General features: G+C 49.7%; 2 protein-coding genes across 2 annotated transcripts in view; one reads left to right on the top strand and one right to left on the bottom strand.

Annotated features, from left to right (window-relative positions):
- The window catches only part of SFXN2 (sideroflexin 2), an 88,533-nt gene that overhangs the window by 12,175 nt on the left and 58,288 nt on the right, over positions 1-18,070 (top strand). The window lies entirely within an intron of this gene.
- The window catches only part of ARL3 (ADP ribosylation factor like GTPase 3), a 34,497-nt gene continuing 29,132 nt past the window's right edge, over positions 12,706-18,070 (bottom strand). The window contains exon 6 of the mRNA XM_024100418.3: positions 12,706-16,564. Within this exon, the coding sequence (XP_023956186.2) occupies positions 16,517-16,564 (48 nt within the window). The 3' untranslated portion in view covers positions 12,706-16,516. The remainder of the gene's footprint in view (positions 16,565-18,070) is intronic.

The raw sequence follows: 18,070 nt of genomic DNA, 5'->3' as shown, positions 1-18,070 counted from the left end.
AGGCACCGCCCCCCGCAGGTCCCATTGGCCACGGTTCCCAGCCAATGAGACCTGTAGAACCAGGGCTTGGGGCAGAGCAGAGGCAGCACATAGAGCTAGGAGTTGGAGGGTGCCGCTGGGTAGGGAACCTGCCCCAACCCAGCCAACACCCCCCCCCGCCCGAGCACCCACGACACCTCCTGGGGCCCCGCCTCTCCCCAGGCTGCTGCCCCAGCATCTGGGTGCCCCCAGGGTCACCCCCTCCAAGGTGTCCCCCCAAGTTTTAGTCAGGGGTATATAGTAAAGGTCATGGACAGATCACAGGCCGTGAATTTTATTTTACTGCCAATGACCTGTCCATGACTTTTACTAAAAATACCCGTGACTAAAACGTAGCCTTAATTATTATCAATGGAAATATTTATTTGGTTGGTCTGTGCATGTATAGTGAAATTGATATTTACCGACATTTATTGATAAAAATCAAATGCTTCCAAGCCTACTATAACTTGGCTAAATGTGGGTGGATGTTTGTGGGAATGGCAAAAGGCACATCCCTGACCCAAAGGCCACCCCCTTTCAAATTTCAAGTCCCTGCAGTTCCCAAGCATGGGGCACTAGAGCTTTGTAAAGAAAAGGTCTCAAGAATTATATTAACATGAGCGAAACACTGAATTTTCCCCTAGCCTTGTTCTCAGAAATGGCAGAACCATTTTGGCTGAACTTAAAATACATATTCAGTGTGGGGCAGACACTTAGCATGGAAAATTTCAGTCCAAATGGTTCATCTTTGGGAAAGTTATAAGCAACTGAAAACAGGGACTTATAATGGAAAGTGTCAGGCATCCTTAATAAAAGGTGCTACCAGTGCTGTCTGTAATAGAGGTGGCATCTGTATATATGTAGGTGGTGGGTGTCTCTAAAGAGCACAATCTGTTGGCAGTGAGTTTAGGGTACCCTGTATTGTTCATAAGTCTATCTGTCCACAATAGCTGCAGTTGTGTATGGTAAATTGTGTATAGCCCTTTAAATGGAGCTCTCACCCTTATGGGGTCTGTGGTCTTCCACTCTAACACACAGTGTTCATCGTTCTGGACTCATCGCACCCCAGATTCACCAGTGCCCCATTGCTCTTCCATGAGCAGCTGGCATCACATCACCTGTCCGTGCACTGCAGCATTGCAACTGGCCTTTAGTGAATCATAAAATCATAGGACTGGAAGGGACCTCGAGAGGTCATCTAGTCCAGTCCCCTGCACTCTTGGCAGGACTAAGTATTATCTAGACCATCCCTCACAGGTGTTTGTCCAACCTGCTCTTAAAAATCCCCAATGATGGAGATTCCACAACCTCCCTAGGCAATTTATTCCAGTGCTTAACCACCCTGACAGTTAGGAAGTTTTTCTTAAAGTCCAACCTAAACTGCCCTTGCTGGAATTTAAGCCCATTGCTTCTTGTCCTGACCTCAGAGGTTAAGAAAAACAATTTTTCTTCCTCCTCCTTGTAACAACCTTTTACATACTTGAAAATTGTTATCATGTCCCTTCTCAGTCTTCTCTTCTCCAGACTAAACAAACCCAATTTTTTCAATCTTCCATCATGGGTCATGTTTTCTAGACCTTTAATCATTTTTGTTGCTCTTCTCTGGACTCTCTCCAATTTGTCCACATCTTTCCTGAAATGTGGCGCCCAGAACTGGACACAATACTCCAGTTGAGGCCCAATCAGCGCAGGGTAGAGCAGAAGAATTACTTCTCGTGTCTTGCCTACAACACTCCTGTTAATACATCCCAGAACGATGTTTGCTTTTTTTGCAACAGCATTACACTGTTGACTCATATTTAGCTTGTGGTCCACTATAACCCCCCAGATCCCTTTCCGCAGTACTCCTTCCTAGGCAGTCATTTCCCATTTTGTATGTGTCCAACGGATTGTTCCTTCCTAAGTGGAGTACTTTGCATTTGTCCTTTATTGAATTTCATCCTATTTACTTCAGACCATTTCTCCAGTTTGTCCAGATCATTTTGAATTTTAATCCTATCCTCCAAAGCACTTGCAACCCCTCCCAGATTGATATCGTCCGCAAAATTTAAGTGTACTCTGTATGCCATTATCTAAATCACTGATGAAGATATTGAACAGAACCAGACCCAGAACTGAGGGTCCCCACTCATTATGCCCTTCCAGCATGACTGAGAACCACTGATAAATACTCTCTGGGAACGGTTTTCCAACCAGTTTTGCACCTACCTTATAGTAGCTCTATCTAGGTTGTATTTCCCTAGTTTGTTTATGAGACGGTCATGGGAGACAGTATTAGAAGCTTTACTAAAGTCAAGATATACCATGTCTACCACTTCCCCCCTATCCACAAGGCTTGTTACCCTGTCAAAGAAAGCAATCAGGTTGGTTTGACCCAAATTGTTTTTGACAGATCCATGCTGACTGTTACTTATCACCTTATTATCTTCTATATGTTTGCAAATTGATTGAAATACTGAAATTGTGGAAAGCCAGGTGTAGAGAGGAACATTAAGTGGAGTCATTGAAACTCTTGGTGGGGGAAGTGGGATTGAAGAATTTGTATACCTAGCTCCCCTCCTTGGCTTTGTGGAGTTGGGTTCGGCACACGTTCGGGATGGTCTGGGAGCACAATCACACCCTATCCCCGGGATCCCTTGTCCCTGGGTTGCAGCACTTGGAAGTGCCATTCTCCAGAGGCTGAACTCTGCCGGGTCAGGGCGATTGACGTTTGAGCTCTGAGCTCACGTTCAAAGGCTCTGCTGCTGTGGTGGCTCACGCCAGAAAGTGGTGTTCACTGGGTCATTGTTCCGTGCCAGAGCCCTTCCGCCGTGCCCCTGCCTTAGATCCAGTTCCCTCTGTCTGATCGGATCCCGCTCAGCACATTCCAGCCTCAGTTTCCAGATTATCCACATGGGCAAGTGGCGGAGCACTTGAATGTCAAGGCTCTGCGGAAAGACACTCATTTAAAGGGCCAGCACCTCCTTTCTTTAGAGCAACCCCCCCCGAACAAACGGAGCTCAGTCGAACATGACGTAGAACATGATGCGGAGGGATATTTTGGGGGGTGGGGGAGGAGGCCAGTCAACTCCCCGAGAAGATCTGAGCCCAGGGAAAGCTGGGGGCGGCCCAAGCTGCGAGCCCACCAAGATTTTGATGCGTGACCGCGATTTAAAAAATAAATCTCGAGGCACAAACTCAGCAGAATCCTTTCGCACTGGAGCTGCTGGGAGACGGGTCCCCCAACGAGGGAGCACCCTCTCCACCGGGCCCCCGAGCCGGCTGCTCCAGAACAAGGAAGGCGCACTGAGAAGCCAGACGCTGATTCTCCCCCTTCCCCCATCCTCCTCCTTTTTCTTTTTCAATCCCTTTTTTTGCATCTCTCCAACCCCTGGCCGCTCCCTTTGCTACATCTGGGCCAGGAGGTGAACTGGCCTGGTTGCCGTAGAAACAGAGATGAAGGACACACTTCAAACAAAACCAACCACAATTGGTTTTGTCTGAGGCTGGCCCGAGGCCGAAGGATTTAGAGGTTTGCTCCCTGCTACCTAAACAGCTGCCCAGTGGCTGGGTGCTGGCCAGGGGCATTAGATGCTTTTACCGCTGCTCCAGGGACTCAGTGGGGCTAAAAACACCAGTCAAGGAAAGGCAGGACAAAGCAACAAATCCAGGGGTGTGCCCCAGCCCTGTACAGCCAAACAAGGGCTGGGCCCGTGGTGGCCTTCTCCTCTAGGGAGTAGACAAAGAGGCTGGGGTACTTTGAGTGGAGCCCAAGGCACGGGGTCCCCTCCCCGTCGCTCCCTCGGGCAGGCAGTGTGGCCTAGTGGTCAGAGCAAAGGGGGCTCCTGGGCCATTTGACCTGGGCTCAGTTCCGGATGCTGCCAATGCCTTGCTGCAGGGCTAGGAGAGGAATGAAGGCGCCAATGGGTTTAATTCCCCCTTTGTGCGGCTACCAGCCTGGCCCCTTTCATAAGGTGGTGGATCGCTGGGGGCGAGGGGGAGCTGAATAGGCAGCAGGTTTAAAACAAACCAAAGGAAGTATTTCGTCACACAACGCACAGTCAACCTGTGGAACTCCTTGCCAGGGGACGTTGTGAAGGCCGAGACTATAACAGGGTTCAAAAAAGAACTAGATAAGGTCCGTCAATGGCTATTAGCCAGGATGGGCAGGGATGGTGTCCCTAGCCTCTGATTGCCAGAAGCTGGGAATGGGCGACAGGGGATGGATCACTTGATGATTCCCTGTTCTGTTCATTCCCTCTGGGGCGCCTGGCACTGGCCACTGTCAGAAGACGGGATACTGGGCTAGATGGACCTTTGGTCTGATCCAGTCTGGCCCATTCTTATGTTCTCCTGGCTGTCCAAGCCCACCTGGGCCAAGTAACACTGGGACCTGCTGCGCCTGGCGTGCGGGGGGTGAGGACAGACACGCCAGGAGAGTCCCCCAGGGAGATGGACAAACCCAGCACAGAGAGGCCTCTGTCTCGCTCCTTTGCAGCTTGGTGGAGGGGAGTTCCCCAGGGGCCCCCCCATTCCTCCTCTGCTAAACACCATGCGCTGCCAATGCCCTCTGCCAATGCCTTCCGATCCTGCCTGCAATCTCAACCTCCCCCGCACGGTGTCTGGGCACAACACGCATGCACACCCTGTTGTGTACTTGGGTCTCAGCTGAGCAGCGACTCTGCCAGCTCTGCAGCCGTTTGTGGAGTGGCCCAGCGGGGACTAGGAGATTTACACGCCCTCTCACTTTGGAAGTAGTGAGTTGGGGGGGCAGGGAGCCTCGCAGAGCCCGGGGTGTGGGGAGGGGACTCGTTCCACGGCTCCTGAGGCTACGGCAGGATTCCTTCGGCAGATACTGACGCTGTGGCAATCTTAGAACCGTTTTGCTGTGACTAGATTTCAAAAGAAGGCTTGTTAGAGGAGAAGCCAGCCAGGGACAGCCCCTCGAGCTGGGAATGTCACCCAGCTGTTTGGGAGACAACAGCTGTTGGAAGCGTCCCTTCCCGGGTAGCTCTGAGCACCGGGGCCTCCCCGGTTTGCGGCTTCTGTGGTCACAACTGACCTCTGCAGTAGGAAACTGTTCAACCCAGCCCTGCGCCTTGGGCCCCTGACACGCCAGCCGGGGCTTTCTGCAGTGGCTCGTGGGTGTCCCAGGGACCAGCAAGGGGCTCGGGCTGCCTGTAGACCTTTAGGTCACACGTTCGAAGCCAGCACACCGGGGGCTGACCGAAAGCCAGGGAAAGAGGCCCATTGACTTCCCTGGGCTTTGGATGAGGCCCCAAAGCCCTTCTCCCCAGGAGAGAAAGGCAGGGCTTGTGGTTAATGTCCAGACTGGCGTCAGGTGACCTGAGTTCTGTGTCTGATCTTGGGCGAGTTGCTTTGGCTCTGTGTCTCACCATCCCAGGCTGTAAAATGGGCCTTAGCCGGGCCACCCTCCAATAGCAGACCAGCGCTGTGCCCAGCCTGGGCTTTAGCTGGGTCGCCCTCCAATAACAGACCAGCGCTGTGCCCAGTCTGGGTTTTAGCCGGGTCGCCTTCCAATAACAGACCAGTGCTGTGCCCAGTCTGGGCCTTAGCCGGGCCACTCTCCAATAACAGACTAATGATATACGGAGCTTGGGCCTTATCTGGAAGGGGAAATGAAAGAGACTGGTTAGGACAGGTAAGGCTACAGACCACGATCATTGCAAAGCATCTAGCATGGGTTTTGCGCAGAGTCTAGCTCCTTGCAACACGCAGGCAGCTGCCAGGTTGCCTGCATTTCTCAGTGGAGCGCAACCCCCTCCGCAGCTGGTGGTAAGGTGTATCTCCCCAGGGCACTGCCCGCCCTCGTTTGCTCCAGCGGCAGAGCCCGGGAGACCTGCCCCACGCAGCTGGCCCGGCCCAGTCGTGCGGTGTCAGCAAAGCGCGGCGCCGCTCGCTGGAGAAGCTGCCATTGTTTGCCTTCAATCAAGATGTTTCAGCCAGAATCAAAAGCCCCAACTGGGTAAATCATCATCGCACAAAAACTTCTGCCTGCAAAATAGGTCAAGCCCGACTCCGAAGAGCGGGAGCGTCGGCGCTGCGCTCGGCAGGAAGAAAAGCGACAGCTGTGATCTCCAGTATCGCTGGAGAGGGGTATAAATATAGAGAGAGCCATGCATATGCATAACCGCGTACAGCTGTTGGGCCGTATGTTCATTAGGGCCAACTGTTTAGGAGTGAGCGGGAGGGGGACTGCTGGGGAAAGGGATTTATCCTGACATTCATAGGCAAAAGTGTGGAGAGCAGCCGCCCCGCCCCCCGGACAGCTGTGCATCGCTGATTGCTTCTGAGTCAGCATCTTTCGCTGCTTCAGCTCGGTGCCGGCTCCGAAGCTGGAGATCGACCCCGGCCCGGCCCCTGCGGAGAGTCCGTTAGCTGGCGCAATTCAGGCGCCAGCGGGTGGCAGCTCAGGCCGGGGCGGTTCTCTCCTGGCACCGTAGACAAAGCCCAAGCTCATCCCGAAAAGCCAGCGCGGAAGGGGAGGGTGTATGGGAAAGAGGGTGTGGCCTAGGGGTTAAAGCACCAGGCTGGGCTGCGGGAGACCTGGGTTCTGGTCCTGCCTCTGCTACTGAGCACCTTTACCTCGCTGGAAAATAGCACATGCAGCAAAGTGCCTCTAGCGGTGGGGTTCCTCGCCAAGCAAAGTGCTGCTTGAGATGAGTGAAGGGAGGCAGGACCTGGATTTTGAATGACTTGGCCCTCTCCTAGGTGCAATTGGAGCTGTTTGGCTGTGTGTCCTAGCCCCTCTACTGCTAACAGCTAGTGGAGACTCCCCCTTAGCTCGAGGGCATTCTGGAGTGGGAGGGTCTGTGTGCCTGTGGCAGGCAGCAGTGACACATGTGGACAGGGATTGGAGCCAAGACTTGCCTCACAGGGGTGCTGAAGGTGTACGGAGTGGAAGAGTGATGGACAGTGCACCCAGCACCCAGGGGCTGAGCAATAAATCAGGTGCCTGGCAGAGGTGGTGTTTAACCAACAAGCAAACTCAGCTTCCCTGGAGCCCCCCCAGGATGCTCCAAAGTGATCCCTGGGCACCTGCCTGGGGGTAGGGAGTCCTTGTTTCAGAGCTAAGGATCTGCTCTACTTTGCTTCCTCTAGCAATGCTGGCTCCACTCCCCATAGGCAGGCGGCCGCATGATTCATGGAAGATCACAAGCCAGCGAGGGAGGGAGCGTGCGAGTGGAAATTCCATGTGGAACAAGAGACCAGTCGAATGGGTCATCAATTTTCAGGTGGTTGCCTGGAGATGGGGAGAGCTGTTGAAGGACAATGCTGGCCTGGGAGCAAATTCACATGGGGAATCAGAAGGAGGGGTGAGGTTCTTGCACAGCCTCCCAACAGCAGGCGTGGGGGCAAACAACGTATTTAGTGTTGAGAGAGAGCAGGACAAATCAATGAGTATTATTGTATGACAGGGTTGTTTGTGCAGGGGAGTTGGAGGGCATGGCTCAGCAGTCCTGGGACTCGCTTTTGGTGTACGTCTTTTATTCCTGACGCTCATGCTTCAGGGTTTCAGCCGATCGCCTGTAGGGGTCAGGAAGAAATCTCCTCCAGTGTATTCCGGGTTGGTTTTTGGTCTCCTTCCTATGAAGCATGAGGGATGGCCGTGGCTGGAGATGGAAGCAGATGGGGGGCCAGGGACCTGAGGTGGCACTGAGCATTCCCTCTCTCAGGTGCTTAATGCTGGCTGGTTCTTGCTCACATGCTCAGGATCGAACACAACTCTGTGTGTGAGTTTCCCCCAGGTCAGACTGGCAGGGATCTCAGGGCTGGGGGAAGGGGGACAGGGGTTGCCTTCCTCTGCAGCTTGTGGGTGCGGATCACTTGCAGGATTATCTAGGTGTATCTCATGTAATTGTTTCCCTGCCATTGTGGGGATCTCAGGCTCTGGTGCCCCTCAGGCCCTCCTATTCTCTGCCTGTGGCATGTCATAGCCTAGGCTGCAGTATTTAGTGTGCTTTTGGTTGCTGGTCTAGTGTGCAGGGGCTGGGTGGTGCTGGTGGCCTGCGATATACAGGTGGGTGGACTAGACCATTGGGCAGGGCATGATGAGATGCCAGGGGGGGCCCAGCGCTGTGGTCGGTAGGGTGGCAACAGACACATCCCCAGAACTCTGGACGTTCCGCTACTGCCAAGAATGGTGTGACCCCGCCCCCCTGCTGGTGTGACCCCGCCCACACGGTGCAAGGGTGTGCCGGCAGGCGTGGAGCGGCGCCCTCTTCGGAATAGCTGCGGCTTCCGTCCCATGCTCGGTACAAACCCACAACTAATTTTCTATCTGGACCGGTCAGGGGACAAGCCCTGAACACCAGGACTGGCCGGCTTACAACCAGCCGAATGGGTGGCCGGGCCAGGGCAGGGCTCCAACAGGAAGAGCACACAGAGGGGTGGGGGGTGGGCAGTGGTCAGGGACGGGGAGGGTGAAGCACATGCCAGCAGCAGTGTTCAGCTTGCAGTTCTTAGCCTGAAGCAACAGCCTTTCTGGGGCTCCCTGCTCCAGCCGCTGGGGATGGTGCTGGAGGAAAAGACTCAGCAAAGCGGGGACGGCGTCTCCCCTTCTGTAGGTGCAATAGCTGCTCCCTTGGCTGACACTGGGGATTGAACCCAATGTGTCTGCCATGAGGAGGACTGTCTTCACGCTGGCCCTGGGCTGTGGGCCTTTGGCCCAGTGCTCCCAGGTGCGGACTGCGGGCTCGGGGCTGCCAGCCGGGCACTCGCCCATCAGCAGTAAATTCACGTTAAAATGAATGAAATGAACAGCAGAAGCCCTGTGGGGCCCGCTAATCCACATCCCCCCTCCCCCCGTCCCAGCCCTCAGATCGGCCTAATCCCCTCAGTCTCCGAGCCCTCTAGGATATCACCGAGCCGTCTCTGGCCTCACAGGTGCTGGGGGGAGGCGCTTAAGAATATAACATAAAATCTGGGGGGTCAGGAGGGAGCTGGGAGGGAGACAGCTGCCTTGGACTAGTGCATTAGCCAGGAGAAGCCCTGCTTTGTAGAGCCCCATTGTAGCGACGGAGCTGAAACCCGCTTGGGGCAGCACCTGTTGAAGGGAGGGGCTGGTTTTCATGGCAGCATTCATACTTAGCTGCCATCTCCCCCACTTGTGCCACCTTTGTATCCTAAATACATGATGTATGGGGCAGTTGTGGGAGGAGAGGGGAGCTGCTGCCTCTTGGTGGTGATGGGGGGACATTGCTTCTCCTCTCACTGCTTGTCTCTGGGATGGCTCACGATGGCTTGTCAGCTGAGACCTGGGCCGTCAGGATTGACCATGTGAGCTAATTCTCATTAAAGCCAGCGGGAGTTTTCCCACAATGGGAGTTGGCCCAGCCACTCGAGCTAAACAAGTAACTCATCAATGAAGTAGCAGGCCCTTAGCTGGCCACTAGAGGGGGACATGGCTTCGCTCACTCAACCACCACGCTCCTGATCTTATAGCAAAATCTCTCTCCTTCTAAATCCTCTGTTCCTGCAGCCCAGAGGATTTCAGTGGAGCAGACAAAGGCATCTGTGGTTTTTCTCCGGAAACGTTGGCGTGTGCACGAGGCTTTGCCAGGGAACAAGTGACACCTGTGTAGTCTGTTCTGCCCAAATATATTCCCCGATAACGTTTCACGACTTAAGCGTGAAAGGATCCCCAAGTATTTATAAAGAAGGAGGGCCAATGGGGCGGAGCCTGGGGCTACAAACAGCTAGCGTTAAAGGAGCATTCATGTTTTCCAGTATCGTTTGTATAACGCTCTTGTTTGGGAGACTGTCAGAAGCCTGAAATCTGTCTAGGTTGTCATAAGGTGGCCCATCACCATGGTACTGAAGGAAATGTACGAATCTCTGTCTTCCAGTCCTGTTGGAAAGAATAAGCTTAAAGTTATTAAAGTATGAGAATGCTGATGCATTGGGGTTATTGCAGGAAAGCTCATGTGCCCCCTTCTATTCCCAGCCTCTGTCACCCTCCTCCCTCCAAAAAACTGTACCCCAAGCAGAGTTTTGACCCCCAAAAAGGGAGACGTATCAGAGACCCCATGAAAATCCACTAGGGACTTTGCTATTGATTTTACATGGAAGGCACCCAGCTGCTGTGGGGATGGGCAGTGGTAGAAAACCCGAAGAGAGATGAGTCTAAGAAATGGGTTTGCACGTAGATGTGAACACAAGGCGGACGGTCGGCCCGTATTTACCAACAGCTTGATTTTTCCAGCAGAGTGAAGCCATCATGTGATCTCTTCGCCACAGAGGTGATTTCTCAGATAGTTGGGGCCAAAACCAAAGGACCGCCATCTTGGGCAGGCCTCTGTTCACTGGGGAGCCAGCATAGGGAGAGACAAATTGGGGTGACGTATTTCTTGTAGGCTGTGTTCGTGAGCAGGCCAGCTGCCAGATTCTGAAAGCACCGTTTTTCCGCCCCCGGTTAAGAACGCTCCTCTGGAGCACAAGCCAAAACGTTTTTTCTTTGTTGACAAGAGCACCATTGAAGGACGTCAATTTCCACCTAGTTGTAGGAGGGTTCAGGTTGTGCTCCCTCTGCTGGCTGGCAGTAGCACAACAAAAAATATCATAAGGTCAGGCCAGGAGGGTAACATCTCTCCTCTGGATGAGTTAGTTGTAGACTGTTCCCTGACAGCTTCTAACGTAGATCAGATTTTGGCCCAAAGTTACTTTACAGTTTTCCTTTCTTTTCGAAGTATTTATACAGAGTCATAGCTCGCTATCCTTTTATACTCTGTGCGTGGCTGTAGTGTCTGACTGTCATGTGGTGGGTCATGGTGCTTTACAAAGAGAAGATCTAGTACCGGCGAGTCCTCTGTAGGGTCAGATTTCCTTTCATTACGGTGATCAGGGACAGACATCTCTACCACCACGTTAAATGTGAAATATGCATGTGTGTGGGTATGTTTGTGTATATATAAACACACAAACACACTTACACTGTTCTGAGCACACACACACTCACACTGTTCTGAATGCGCGCGCACACACTCACACTGTTCTGAGCACACACACACACACACACACTGTTCTGAGCACGCACACACACACACACATACACACAGTTCTGAGCACAGACACCCTTTAAAGCCACACTCCAGCTTCAACGCACACTGACTGCAGATTTTACTGGAGTTTCGTTTCCTACCAGTGCTGGAAAGGGAAATAAGCAAACAGATTGCAATAAAAAAACCCACAACAACCCTAAATGCAGCCAACTGAGCCCTAAACTGCGATTTAGCTGCGAGCCAATCAAAAGCCTCCAACATGAACCCAATTCCACATACCAAAAAAAAAAAAATCTTAATTGCAATTACTTGGTTGGCGTAGCAGCGCAGCAGCTCCGTGGGCAAAGCTGCTGGGACCTATTTGAAAGCAGCCGGGAAGCTTGTTACAGCCAAACATTCTGGCTGGGTAGCTTGCCGCAAGCCGGAGACGAGCTGCAAGAGCGGGGTGTCTGCTTAGTGATGTGGGGGATGTAGCTGGGAGAGTGAGATCTCCAGCACGCCAGTCCCAAAAGAGTCCCACATTCTGCTAAAGGTTTTAGTCAAGGATAGAGGCCTCGTGTAAACACGAGAGACGGGTTGGCGAAACAGCAATGGAAAACGTGCTTTTATTTCTCCTTCAGCCTATGGGTTGTTGGGTTGTTTTTTATTTTTCCCCTCCAATACATTCAACTCCTTTTAGAGCACTACATTCATCATGTAAGTGTCACAGCAAGGCTTCTGCATGTAGGGTAGCTGTGGTTCGCTATACCAGACACATGCAAGGTCACACGCAGACCTGTCGTAAATTACATCAAGGTCTACTGTAAATAGAAACAGGAGAGGGGAAATGCAGAGAATTGGGAGGAGGTGGGGGGACAACAATATATAACTTTGTGACAGCTCAGACAACTCCTGGGGTGTTCACTTGTCACAGAAATATTTTTCACATCCAATCCATTAGGCAAACGAGATGTGAAGGTATTTCCTAGTTTGCTTTAAAAATATCAAGGATCAGTCAAAAAAAAAAAAAAAAAATGGTGTGACCATCTATCGTTTTTTTCCAATGGCTTGCCAGGCTGCTAGCTATCCTGAGTGTAGAGGGAACATACACTCAACGTTTTAGAAAGCTCCGATTGCTGATCTCTCTCGTTTGCCTGGGGTAGCATTGTAGGAAGAGGTAAAATCCAGTAGTTTTGCCAAAAATGTCAAACTTGGTTTCATTTCAAAGTGTTTGAAACCCAACCATTTTCTGGTTTTCCACACACACAAAACTTTGCTTTTTAATCATTTTGATCAAACATTATCCAAACTGTTGGTGAAAGTGGTAATCTTTTTGATATTTTCAATAAAAGCATCAAGCTTTTTTTTTTTTAAAGTGCATCTTTGGCACTCAACCCCCTCCCCAAAACAACAACCCAGTGAAATCCAATGCCAGGATGTTTTTGCAAAATATGTTGGTTTTGGATAAAGCACCGTTTTTCAGGGGGAAAAGATGACTTGTCTCAAAAACTGTGAGGCATTCTACTAATACCTAATGTCTAATTCTTTGACGAGAAGAGGCAGAGCTGAAATGCTGAAGGTATTCTATAGATAATAGGATCCTTTAAAAGTGAAGTCTTCCTTTTGAATGGTCTGAAAAATAAAGACCCAACACAACACCAAAACCTTGGCTGAAAACAAAGTATAACTTCAAAACACTGACTTCTTGTTTCTACTAAATTTTTATTTATTGACAAAGACATCTAAATTATACACTGAATTTTACAACATGACCAAATATTGCAAATACCCCTTTTGAGCAAATTCAAAAAAGGAACAAACTATAGAGCGTGGATGGACCAGATTATATCCTGAAATAAGACAGAATTGGACAGCTTAGCCTGTGTGCTCTCCAGGGAAAGAAAATGCATCTTTGTATATGGTTTGTATGGAGCCCTAGCGCAATGGGGTGTGATCCTGAATGAGGCTAGTGGGTGCTATTTTCATACAAATATATTTAATAATGAAAGCACAGTGATCACTTGCAATTAGAAAGAATACAAAAATCCTGAATGTGCACAGAACATAGTTGGAAAATGGGTAAAAGGAGAACTTAGTATGTCTCAAGCCAGTGTTATCCCAGAACTATTGATGTTCCATCCAGAGCTTTAACCATTACACCATCTTTGCCCTTCTAAGAACCCAGACAGAGCTAGCAGAAGGCTCTCTAATCTATCAGACAAAGGCATTAGCTGGAAGTTGAAGCCGGACAAATTCAAACAGGAAATAAGATGCATGTTTTTAAAAGTGAGGGTAATTAACCATTGGAACAGCCTTCTAAGGTCTGTGGTGGATTCTCTGTCACCTGGAGTCCTTAAATCAAGGTTTGACGTCTTTCTAAAAGAGAGATTCTACTTCAATCACAAGTCATTGAGCTTGATGTAGAAATTACTGGGTGGGATTTAATGGTCTGTGTTATACAGGAGGTCAGACTAGATGATCGTAATGGGCCCTTCTGGCCTTGAAATCTATGAAGCTATAAAATCTATGAATAAGCTCCACCCATGTCAATGAGACAGTTTGTTGCCATAGAAACTTCCTTAAAAGGGGAAAAAGCAGACAGAATCAGAAGGACAAAACCTAAACACCATAATTGGCATAAATTGAATGTGACCCTGGCGGGTGCGATGGAGATTTTTTTTTTTTTTTTCAACGATGGCAGGTGTTCCGGATGGTTGTAACCAGTCTTATGCTTTGTGTTTAGACAGGTGGTGTTGAGGGAGGAGAGAAGCTTTGCTTAGCTGATCAGGGTTGAATGGACTGTAAATATTTTAAAATAAGAGATGGCAGGTGAATTGTGTCTCAAGTACTTTTTAATTCCCATCCGGTGGATGCATGGAGGCTTGTTTACCACAAAGGGAAAGTTTATGGTCATCAGTATGGGATGATCTACTTAAGTTCCCCTACACACATGGAAATAAAACTCTGGTAGCCCCTCACACTATCACATTCTCTCCAGTATTGCCTGAACGGATTGATTACTTGTGTCTCCTGGATTTTAGCAGGGAGCATTGTGTGAGTAGATGCCCGCACCAAAGATGTAAGCAAGCCTCTCTACATGCAGGTATATATCTATTGATCCACAAGCCATTTCTGGACTCAATGACCAATAAAGTCAATTTCCCCCTTCAATGTTGGGACTACAAGAAAAATTAAAAAAAATATAATTTCCAAGTGTATATATGTCTGACTATGGAAAAAAACAGAAAATCTTTTCAAATGCAAACAGTTCATTGCGACACACATTATCAACTGCTTCTTAGCTGAAAAGAAACGCGCCAGTATAGTTTTTCTGCTTGTTAAAGACGTGATCAAAGAGAAGGGAAGAGCCTAACTCAAGGCTCTTTTAAAGTGGCAGGGAGCTAAGGTCACAGGCACAGGAGTGTGGGTTTTTTAATAACTGTTGACGTTTAGGGGTCCGGAAGCATTTCAGAAACACTACACTTTCCATGCAGCAAAGGTGACGTATTTCAAGGCTGGGAGCCCATATTCTGAAGCTTTGCATTTAGCCTCAAACAGCACAACCTTGCTCTTTGTAAGAGAGCTGCGATTGTTTACTGCAGGCGGACGCATTAACCACAAAGCAAACGCGACCTTTCAGACACATGCTGGGATGCGTTACTCCGAGTAGCCCCCGGGAACATGTGCTGCAAAGATTCCTGGGGTTCCGGATAAGGTACTGCAGCTGGAGGTGAGAGTTACTGAACAAGCTGATTTTAAACGGATCTGCCTGCGTGTCTTATGCTGCTGCCTTGCTCATTCCGCACGAAGCTGTAACCATCTCCCCTTGCGTATTTAGCTATCGCTTAGGAATTCACTTGAGCCTGTTTTATTCCCCCGTCTTTTGGTTTTTAAACTGGGGCTAGATCACTTCAATCTCCCACCATTCTCCTTCTGGGTTTGGAGACAGATGTACTCTGGCTCTCCAGAAAGCAGGATCACCAGGGTACAGGCAGGGCAACCTTTTCCCACACTGCCCGCCAAGCCGTTTCCTAGCGATGAGAGGGCAGGGCACGGCTGTGGTCATTCTTTGGCCTTCATGCTCAGGCTGCAAGCAACGCTGCCAATCAGGATGGTGGATTTTTTTTTTTAAACAATCCGTAAATCTGCATGCTAGAAACCAGCTGGACTGAGAGCCAGCAGATGTTTTTTGCACTGGACGCAACTGCTTTCAGGTGCCAGTAACTCTTAGTCCCTGTCAGCTTGGGCTGGATTTGAACTGGGGAACCTAGAAATGACAAGCACCCTTCCCTTCCTACCAGTTAGCAACCCCACTCCTCTCCTCTCCTCTGACACATCCATTTAGACTGAAGAAGTTGTAGGATTTGTCAGCCAAGGGAAAACGAATCAACATCTTAGGGCAAGCTTTTTCCTTCCCGCTTCCCATCTGCCATTATTCCAATCCCTAACCATACAAGGGAGTCATTCTAAACTGGGAGATTCTTTCCAACAGTGGCCGTTTCATGGCTCCAGCCTCGTGACACCTAGGATCAACTGCAGAAAGCTATCCCCACCACAAAGCAATTGTAGATTTTCACCCCACGAGCCCCAGTGCACCTCCTGAACTGAACGATTTGAGAGAAGGCAGAAAATACACTGTGTGTTCAAAAAAGAAAAAAGTGGGAGCGGTTTTACCTTGTTCTAGGAACTGAAACATGGAATTAGCTGAGCGTCGCTGCACAGTTACCTCGATGGCCAGGGTTTGTGGAATACTTAGGCCACTCTCAAAAATATAACTGCCCACCCTTGCACTGAACGTGGATAACCACATATATGCTAGCGTGAGGTGGCCTGCATTTTACTTTAGCTGGAGGAAAAGCTACCCCCCCCCCCCGCCTTCAAACTGTCAAGAGCTTGGATTATACATACATGCTCCTCTCCCACTTCTAGGGAGGGGTGCGGTGTCACTGCTGTGTCTGGTTAAGATGAAGGTTCTTTTTAGGGCTACCGGGGGCAGGGAATGACATGAGAATTCTACCCACCTTATACAAAATGACATGCGTCTTTTAACGACCCACACTTGCTACCGAAACAACACCTGATTTGTCCCTGGGGAAAAGCTTTGCCTGCCATCTGAGAACGGCCAGGATGACGGTGGAACCAGTGGGGGCAGGGCATGCTGTGACTATAGAAGCCAAAGCACAAGCCCCCAGCCCACTGGAATTCTCTAACCTGAATCACAAGCTTCCTCTTGTTTAAAATCCCATTTTCTAATCAGATGAGTGTGGAGACCGTTAATACTATTTATACAGAGGGGCGGGCAAGTACAATTCCTTTATTGGGAAAAATAACTGTACTAAAGAGCAGGTAAAGGTCCAATTCCAGCAGTGGGTTTAACTGTTGTTGTTCCCTTTTTTTAACAGCTGTAGCTCTGCACAGATGGAAAAAACATTTGGTCAGAAAGCAGCAAATGAGTGCTTCCAGGATAGAATTCAGCTTCCACAGCTCCTCCATTTCCATGCAGCTCGGGAGGGGGGTTATTTCTTCTTTGCATTGACATTTTTGCAGACCCAGTTCATGCCGTCCTTCAGACAAAAGGTGGACACAGAGAAAGGCACGTTAGTCAAGGAAGGGGCTAAGGAATCCTCAAACTGTCATTCGGAAAACATATTTGTATCCCTCTCCCCATACTTCCCCACAATGCGACATGTAAATTGCAAATGCCCCTTTGTTCAGTGGCTCCTGTCGCAGAGCGGTTATGGTCAGAAAAGGGACTTAGTAAAAAAGGGTTGTCTTCTCATTCCACCGCTGTGTCCGCGTCCTCGGCGTTAGGATTGACTTGTCGTTAAAAAGATCGAGGCTCAATTCCAGGTTCTGCTATGGACTACTGAAGCCCTGGGCAAGTCTCAGTCTTCCTGTATGTCAATTTTAGAGGACGCTGGCCCTAGAGTTAGGTGCTAACTTGGGATTTGGGTCAAGAACCTGCTGAGCCACAGACTTCCTGTCTCTTTGTGCCTCAGATCCCATCTGTACAATGGGGATAACAGCCCTGCGCTGCCTCACAAGGGTGTTGGGAGGAGAAATACAGTAAGGACAGTAAGGCACTCCGCTGCACCTCTGATGGGGGCCATATAAGTACTTTAAATAGATAGACTTCCTCATCTATGATGATAACACACAGGGCTGCTGGGAGTCCTAAATTTATTGCCCATAAAATAAGTTGGGATCTGTGAAGGGAATGTCCCAGCAAAGAAAGCATCATTTTACCTGCTCGTGCGGCTGACCTAAAAGCCCTGCCGAGCTGACCCAACAAGGAGCGCGCGAGCTGGATTCTCGTCACCCATGTGCACCCTCTAAACTGCCCCCTAGAGTCCAAGTGCAGAGTCTTTAGTTAGTATGAAAGATGATGTTCAAAGCAGGAGGAAGCCAGCTGGATTTTCAGGTCCGAGGTTTGAAAATCCATTTTTGGACTTGTAAAGTGGGCAGATGGGATTGGGGGCAGCAGAGAGAGGACAGGGAGCCCCAGTGGGTCATTCGTAGAGTCACTCTGCTGACTATTACTACACCTTTAAAGTCGTTAGACCTTAAAAATATTTGATCAGCCTGCTAGTAACTTTCTGCTTTGTCCAGTGGCAGGGCTGCATGTCATTTCCTGCTCTCTCATTTCTCAGGCCAGCACAGAGTGGGAGTAATAGGTTAAGAGCCTGATCTTCCCAAGGGTGTTGTTAAGAGAGACGAGATGGGAGAGAGAATATCTTTTAATTTACTGGACCAACTTCTGTTGGTAACAGAGAGAAGCTTTTGAGGTTACACAGAGCTCTTCTTCAGGGCTGTGTAAGCTTTAAAAGCTTGTCTCCTCACCAACAGAAGTTGGTCCAGTAAAAGATATCACCTCACCATCTTGTCTCTCCAATAGCCTCGGACTGACATGGCGACAACTATGCTGCATACAACAATGGAAGAGTGTTGTTGGCACACAACAGCAATCCCTTTCGGTGAAGAAAAGAAATGCATAGATTGGTTCTGAATCGAGTCCTGTCTAGCTCTTAGCCGGAAAGATGGTGGCCATACAGAAGGTGTTAAAGAGGACA

The sequence above is a fragment of the Chrysemys picta genome, chromosome 7 (genome assembly GCF_011386835.1).
Source record: "Chrysemys picta bellii isolate R12L10 chromosome 7, ASM1138683v2, whole genome shotgun sequence".
Taxonomy (NCBI): Eukaryota; Metazoa; Chordata; order Testudines; family Emydidae; genus Chrysemys; species Chrysemys picta.
Note: the sequence above shows the minus strand (reverse complement) of the source record. Positions and strands in the feature narration are given on the sequence as shown.